This window comes from Lactuca saligna, chromosome 5 (genome assembly GCF_052625555.1).
Source record: "Lactuca saligna cultivar CGN05327 chromosome 5, ASM5262555v1, whole genome shotgun sequence".
NCBI lineage: Eukaryota > Viridiplantae > Streptophyta > Magnoliopsida > Asterales > Asteraceae > Lactuca > Lactuca saligna.
Window position 1 is genome coordinate 154,603,259 of NC_136421.1, and position 8,326 is coordinate 154,611,584.

At 27.1% G+C, this 8,326-nt stretch overlaps 2 protein-coding genes across 3 annotated transcripts; both read right to left on the bottom strand.

The window, feature by feature from the left end:
- Window positions 1-1,594: 1,594 nt before the first annotated feature.
- Window positions 1,595-2,158, bottom strand: LOC145045859 (wall-associated receptor kinase 5-like). Its single transcript, XM_078994159.1, has one exon. The coding sequence runs from the start codon at window positions 2,156-2,158 to the stop codon at window positions 1,595-1,597; it is 564 nt and encodes a 187-aa protein (XP_078850285.1).
- Window position 2,159: 1 nt separating this feature from the next.
- On the bottom strand, window positions 2,160-8,120 carry LOC144997442 (wall-associated receptor kinase 3-like). Of its 2 annotated transcripts, XM_078957349.1 has the most exons (3): window positions 7,760-8,120; window positions 5,583-5,760; window positions 2,160-2,313 (listed from the first exon to the last, which is right to left on the bottom strand). In XM_078957349.1, exons 1-3 carry the CDS (start codon window positions 8,042-8,044, stop codon window positions 2,174-2,176), a joined length of 603 nt encoding a protein of 200 aa, XP_078813475.1. In that variant the 5' UTR covers window positions 8,045-8,120; the 3' UTR covers window positions 2,160-2,173. The 2 variants fall into 2 exon arrangements, with proteins under 2 accessions (XP_078813475.1, XP_078813476.1); XM_078957350.1 differs by lacking the exon at window positions 2,160-2,313 and having other exon boundaries at window positions 5,416-5,760.
- Between the last annotated feature and the right edge of the window lie 206 nt (window positions 8,121-8,326).

Genomic DNA, 8,326 nt, shown 5'->3' on the forward strand with positions numbered 1-8,326 from the left:
GTTTATTTATTTTATATTTAAAAAAGTGTGATACTAATCTAATAAAACTATTCTCAGATGCTATGAGCATACCAGTGATCACAAGTATTGGTGCAGGAATTGTTCAACATTTCGCACATGTTTTTCAAAAGAAAAATGCTTCAATGCCTGATGCATGCATTTTTCATAAGAAAGAGGTATTGCAATTATTAATTAGTGTTTTACAGAAAATATATTGAACATTGATGGATTAGGATTTACACCTTGGCATTTTTATGCTGGGTTTTGACTTTTGATTATATAGATTGTAAACCATATTTATAGAATCTTTTAGTTTTTTAGCAGATTCAGTAATTTTTTTTTGTGGTTAGTTTAGGTTCAACTTAACTTGATGGCACGTTTAAAAGATAACTATTATGGAATCCAACAAGCCACTCAGGGACTGGTATAGATCATCTCATAATTATGATTTCATTTTTAAAAGTTTAGTAAGTAAAATGTAAGTTTTGTTATTTGTATTGTATTTCTTTTTTATGTTAGCATGAAATTAACGTATGCTTTATAGCACTGTACATTGTATCCATGTTTGAAAAAAACAATATACATACAAACAGTATAACAGTAAAATGGTGTTCGCTTCATAAGAAAAGTGTTCTACATCCTAAACATATCAAACTAACACAAATATATTCTCATTTATGCATTATTTTATGATAAACTGATTGGTTTAGCGTGTGTGTTATGCTATTTATGAGATTTTTTTAGTTTTTGTTATTTAAACACCAATCATCTGTATCATTTGCTCTTTAAATAGGAAAAGACAATTTACATTTTTTTTATGTTAGCATGATAGTTGGCAGAAATGGTCCCTGTTGTAGAATACACAACATAAAAAAATATGCATTTGTTAATTACATATCAGGTCCCTAATGTAGGAAACAATTACGTAATTGGTCCCATCGAAGTTAAATGTTATAAAAAAGTGGCTATGACATTAAATTCTTAAATAAATTCTTAAATAAATTGAAGTTTGAAGATATTATAAATTCTCCTTCTATTGATGCTGATTGTAGGAAGATTAATAATTTGGCTGGAAAAAATCGATTGGAGTCAACATTCTTTTTGATGATTACAAAAGTTTGGTTAGGAAAGGAGACAAAACATGATCAAAGATGAGGTAAATGATGAATGACTACTCTTTTAAGTTGGTTATCATGGATATGGGGTACAAACATTGTTAATATATTATATGTAGCTATAATCTCTTTAGTTAGTAGTACAATAACATAAAATATGTTTACAAATAATATTTTTTATGTATATAAAACAATTTTTTGAGGTTACTGTAGTACCCCATCTAGCTCCACCACTGCCCATATGCCCATAACAGCAAAAGCATGGAAGGAGCACTAACACTACACAAAAACTGCATCGTTAAAGATAGACTCTAAAAACAAATAAGAATTGGATCAATCTCAATTCTCAAAGATCATTGGGGGTTTATCAATCTGCTGGCTGATTTTCTGGAATCATGGTTCCAAATTTTTTTTCATGGGCTACATGTTCAGGCGGAACAGTGGGATGTGTCGTACTAGGCCTCCTTAAAGCTTCAAGCTCAAGGATCCAAGTACCCAAGTGTGTCCTGAACAACAGTGTTGACGTTTTCTTCTTTTATAGAAAACAACATGGAAATACCAAAATCAGACAATTTTGCACTGAAGTCATTATCTAATAACATATTTGTGGACTTGACATCTCTGTTTATGATGGGGGTGGTGGCATGAGAATGAAGGTATGCAAGTGTAGATGCAGCTTCTACAACAACCCTCAATCGATTCTCCCATGATAACCAACTCGTTCCACCCTCTTCATTATGAATGTGATGGAAAAGTGTGTTATTGGGAATGAACTCATACACCAATACCGGTACCTCCTCTTCTAAACAACATCCCAACAGTTTTACGATATTTCCATGGATGATTTTCATTATTACCAATACCTCATTGATAAATTGTTCATTTTTAGTCTTACCCACTGAAACATACTTCTTTATTGCAACAACGCGTTTATCCGACAGTACTCCTTTATAAACAACCTCAAAACCTCCTCGACCAACAGTTCGCTCATTTGAATAGGTATCGATTGCTTTTGGAAGCTGTTTGGTGATATATACAGTCATGGTGTAAGCAACCTCTTATGAATTCAGTTTTTGTTTGAGCAACACACCATCGTTTTTCTCAAAAAACTTCTCTCGTTCCTTCGTAAGTTTCCTCTTCTTGATGCTAAAGAATATCCCAATGATCCCAGCTAATGTCAAAATAATCCCAACCAAAGCTACATGGAAAAATATAAGGAAAATGATCAGTTAACCAGATGAATACTAAACATGGGAGCGCTTGTAATAATGCTACATTTCCAACAATTACGTATACCGCGGAATTATTACAACTTATCTTGCAAATATTGGTTGTTAATCCATGAAATATATGTTTTTTCTTGTAAATGACACTTCGTAAAAGTAAAAAAGAAAAAACAATTCATTTTACCAAATAAAAAAAAAAGAATCTTGAAACAAGTATTTTTTGGATTGAAAAAAAAATTATGTATAATAAATTTGTAGTTAAGATGTTTGCCTTTTTAAGGAGAAACACACGTTACCTTTTACACATTTAAATGTAAATGAATATCATAAATTTTTACACATAAAAATAATGAAAAATGGGTTCAAGCCCATATTTTTACATGGAAAAAGTAGTCTTGGATAGAGTATAACATAGAACCTATATAAAGCTTAGTCTTGGATAGAATAAAACATATAACATATAAGCTTATATTCGTTTACAACCTAACTCAAATCAAATATTTATAAAAAAAATAGTTTCTATACACATTAGCAAAAAATGATTTTGTCCAATTAGACCCAATTCTTTTATATACATTAGCAAGCCAATGAATTAGTTTTTTTATTTAAAAATAAAACGTTATATAGTGATCTTTGGTGATTTGCTTATAGACTAATTAAATTGGACAACATTACCAACCAATTTTTGCGAACCTAATTTTCTACACATTTGAAAGAAAATGTAAGGCCAATGTCGCAAAATTTTTATATATTTTGGGAAACATGTACACTGGAAAAGCAAAATTCATGAAAAAATGTTAATTGTATGATGAAAAAAATCATAAAATATGTTAGTTTCGGCCACATGAAAAAATAATTTCGAAAAAATAATATATTTAATTTTGACAAAATAAATTATCAACATTGATGCAATATTGGTAAAAAAGGATTGGTGATCGTACACATTTTGACTTGCAATGCTTAATTTGTTGTACCTAATTATATCAGGTTAGATTTAAGTATTTAATACATCATCTTAAATATTACTAAAAGAGAAACTTTATGACATCATCTTAAATAATCTGGACCATTGATTGTATTTCAATCTTATTTTTCCACCCTTAGATCAAATTGCTGACATCATCTTCCCTATATGAAATGTATTTAATTCCAATAAATATTTTCCAATCATCAATCAATAACTTACATTCGTTGAAATGGAATGTATTTAATTCCAATAAAAGCTTTCCATATTTTACATCTTGAATTTTCAGTTATGAAGATTTTAATATGATCAATTTTAAAAATATATTACTAACAAATCATTTCAATCAAGACCTTAATATCAACCATTAATATAAATCCGTTTATATTAGTAAACCAGTAATATAAAATCTTTTTTTATTAGGAAATCATTAATACCGAAAAATCATATTCAAATTATCACATACATATACGATTCACCATTGAATCCGCGACTCACATTTATTTTCAATCGTTTCTTTTCTTCAAACATTCTCCTACAACATCGTTAATATTGGTTATAACTTCCATCATCATTCTCTACTATCAACATTCGCTCTTGTGCGCTAGAAGGTCAGTACCTTCTTTCATTTTTTTATATTTTTTTCGATCATTTTTTGCTCCTATATCAAATGTATGTGTTCATATATTTCGATTTTCTTTGTCACAAATTACATGAAATAAGTTAACTACTTTTCTAAAACTTTTCAAATAAACATGAAAAGGTAGTAGGTACCTTTAACAAAACAAAAATTAACTATCCTGGGAACTGACGAAAATATTATTTTTATATATTAGAGATGATGATGATTTTTTTTAAATTTTTATGTCATAAGAATCCGGTTAATTTTGGCATGATTTTAAAATATTATTGAAATTATTATGTTTTTATATATCATATCAACCTACTTTTTTTATCTTCGTATAGTAACAATAAAATTTGTTAATTTACACAACAAATATAGATATTTCAAATTTTGTAATATTATTATACCTTACAAAATATGACTCCTTCCAAAATAAATTTTCGTCAGTAATTTCATCCATAATTTTAACAAATTAAAATTTATATTTTCTTTATATAAATTTTTTTTAATGATCCTGATTTTTTTTTCTCCAAAAGTATATCAAACATTTACGTTTTAGATAATATTGCCATATTATAATTATTATTTTCCAAAAATATACCCGTTTAATGAGGAATTTGATATAATAAACGAAGTGAATGTTAATTAAAATGAGATATATATTCCATAATTATTACATGAGTTTATTAAAAAAATTAATATCAAGGTGTAAACATTAAACATTTTTAAAATGAAATTTCAGAATACATACAAACGATAATGTTGTACAATGAAATATAAAATTGAATAGACTGAAAAAACAAAAAAAACACTATTAAAGCAGTCAATCTTGAAAATAACATAGTTATCAAAAATTATAAAGTAAGATTAAAATTATAAGATATTAGGAGATTTGTAAAAAGTACATTTAGTAAAAACGTTACGGTTATTAGAAAAAATAAGACCGTTAAGATTAATGAAAATACAATATATAAACTAAATTATCACAATAGTAATGAAATTTCATTATTTGATATTTCATATAATTGACAGATATATCAAATTAAATTGATGATATACTAAAATTATTCAAAGTTACGTCAAAACTAATACAAAATTTTTGCGAATACTAAATAAATAAGAATAAACATAAAAGCTAGCATTTATATTTATAATCAATTTAAAATAAACCAATCATGATTTAGAAAAAAAATATCCATTAATGATATACTAAAATTAAATCTATATAACATTTAACATTTTATAAATTATATTACATAACTTTATTTGAATAAATGAAATAGTTGTTAATATTTAATGCAATAGAAAAAACGGTATATTGATTGTCAATATATGTTTAAATTAAGTAACATTATTATGCAATGAACGTTTAATTAAAATGCTTATAAATATATAAATATCATAACTATATAAAACGAGGAAAATCGTTCAACTAATAAAACAAAAAATGATGTTTACAAAGAAATCTTTCAATGATTATATATATTTATCGTTTTCAATATATTTTCTACATATTTCAATAATACCAATAACCATATATTTTTTTATAATCATTATACAATATCTATAAACGATTATATGTTTTTTTATGCGTTTCCCGCGTTTAACGCGGGCTATAATCTAGTTAATAATAATACTTGTGTGAAGTATACCGACAGAGAACACCACCACTGGAAGTTTTGATATTTTAGCAACCGGTCGACAACCGTATTTTTCTTTGACTTCGCCTTCATATCCTTGCAAACATGTACCAATGTAATTCCCGGGAGGGACTATTAATGCAACTTCCATAACAAGCATAGGTGCTATTTGCCTCGCACTCGTTGATATCTAGCAAACAAAGTTATTCAAGTATTAAAACAAAGAGGTACAAAACGTGGCATACACATGGTTTGCTAATATTACAAAATGACTGCACATACCTAAATACACATGCCTAGTGATCGCACATTAATGTATTCGTTATATGTGTGTGCTATGTATCTACTTTCAAATTAGTTGATTAAGACAAAAAGGGTTTATTCATTTATTTTTCCATGTCTCATTTAGACCATCTTTAACACTAGAGGAAAAATAATAACGCTAATAGTGATTTATCTCTATCTTCACTTTAATTTTCACTAATTTTTTAGACCCAAAAATATATCATAACAATATTCTTTTTGATCAAATTTTTATATATTCAATAATACTTTTCAATTTAAAAGACTTTTATAGTTTGTCTAAAATCATTTTGTTTTGATAACCTTAAATTTTTTACCAATAAATAAATATAACAAAACAAATAATATAAATTAATTTTGATATTAATACAACAAGTATTTTATTAAATAAATAATTTCATTCATCAGCCATCAAAATAAATATTCAAACTCATTTGTAAAGCATTATACATATATTTACAGAAATATGACACATACGTTTAGAAAAATTTAACAAAGAAATATTAAGAAGTGTTTAAATTTAAAATATATTTGAAACAATTTTCATATTAAAAATATAATAATAAATTTAAACAAATACTAAATAAATAAACTCAAATTTTAAGTATGTTAAATAAACTAGATATAAATAAACTTAAACTTGAACAAACAAATCTGACAAGTAAAAGTTAACCTTAATTTATAGAGTCGATAAATTGTTGATAAATAATGTTCTTTCAAATTTAAAGTATAGTAATCTTAATCTTATAATAATCTTATATTCCATGTAACAAATAAAGTGGAGTTGATGAATTATATATATATATATATATATATATATATATATATATATATATATATATATATATATATATATATATATATATATATATATATATATATATATATAAGAGTAGGATCAAATAAGAACACCAAAAAGGTTGAAAACGCGAGAACAAATTATATTCATTTGCGATTCCATTTATTCATTTTTGGAGAAATGATAAATATTTATGCATTTAATTTCAATTGAAGAGAAAAAACATATTCATTTTGATTGTGCGTAAGAATTTATCATTTCTCCACAGATGAATATATGAAATCACAAATGAATATACTTGTTTTTGCGTTCTCAACCTTTTAGATGTTCTCATTTGATCATTTGCATATATATATATATATATATATATATATATATATATATATATATATATATATATATATATATATATATATATATATATATATATATATATATATTACATAACACATTGAATAATTTTATAAATAAAACGGAACAGAATGCTTTTTAATTGAAAAAAACAATTGTAAATCATTAGTAAGGTACAAGCAATGATATTTTGAAAATAAAACTAGATTAATAAAGTTCAAATGTTTTCAATCTATATGGGTCAAACCTCCAGCTTAAAAACCAATGTTTTATAATTAGATTAAAACAAGTCTGTTCACTCAAAAACATAATCAAACCGGCCAGGTTGAATGTTGTACACCAAACTTTATAAAACAAAATATTTATAAATAAATAAAACCTTATTTGGAATTGGGTCTTTAATGCAAGTGACAGCCTACGTTTATAATTAATGGACCAAAACCTAAATGTAACCTAAGAAGTCTCCCCCCATCCTGCTTTTAATAAGCCTAACTCAACTCCCAACACTTTTGATGTGGGATGAGCCACAAAATTAAATTGTACTCTACTTTTCTCCTTATATGTTTTATTAATAATTTTTTTATTTTTATATCCATCATCTTTGTAGAAAAATAAGTTTTAAAAGTTAACTTTCGAGTGATACAATAAGAGCATCTATCTATTCGGGTTTTTGCGACCGGTTTGTGTCAAATAAAATTTTTAGTGGAATGGATTTTTTTCTAAAGTCGAAACTGACCTTGGCAGCATTATGAAGATAAGGATTACCCTGGTAACCTTTGTTGCAGCTGCAACGATATCCACCAAGATCTTCATCGTCCATGCAGAAGCTATTTGCCTTGCATTCTGTAGCCTGTGAGCAACTCCGCTTGCCTCGTCCAATTACCCAATCCACCAGGATGTGGACATGTGAATCTAAAGAAAGCTTTGAAGCACCAGACAAATCACGTGCACCACCAAAGCCAAAGTGGTTTTCCTCAGCAAGAAATGCAAAACCGCAAGGATTGAACGACCGTATATTCATCTGGTTATCAAAGGAGCCAATAGTTACATTGAAACCCTTGAGATCCTTTGGTATTGATGTCTGGCAACACCCAATTCCAGAGCAGGTACCATTATTAGGCACATTATATACTTACGTTAGTACATATGCCCATACAGCTAGCCACTAGCGTAGTTGGGTCCATGTGGTCCTCTGATCCAAGCATACTTATGGCATCCAACGACAGTAAACTTGTTTTTAGACGAAAAAGTGAAAGGGCCCGCCTCATCGAATGCCATACCTGAATTACCACTAGTATCGTTC

Coding starts and splice junctions, on each gene's coding strand:
- LOC145045859 (XM_078994159.1), bottom strand. CDS start 2,158: ATGACTGTATATATCACCAAACAGCTTCCAAAAGCAATCGATACCTAT.
- LOC144997442 (XM_078957349.1), bottom strand. CDS start 8,044: ATGAATATACGGTCGTTCAATCCTTGCGGTTTTGCATTTCTTGCTGAG. Junction 5,761..7,759: donor ATCTTCATAATGCTGCCAAG/GTCAGTTTCGAC, acceptor TTTGTTTGCTAG/ATATCAACGAGTGCGAGGCA. Junction 2,314..5,582: donor AGTGGTGGTGTTCTCTGTCG/GTATACTTCACA, acceptor TTTTCCATGTAG/CTTTGGTTGGGATTATTTTG.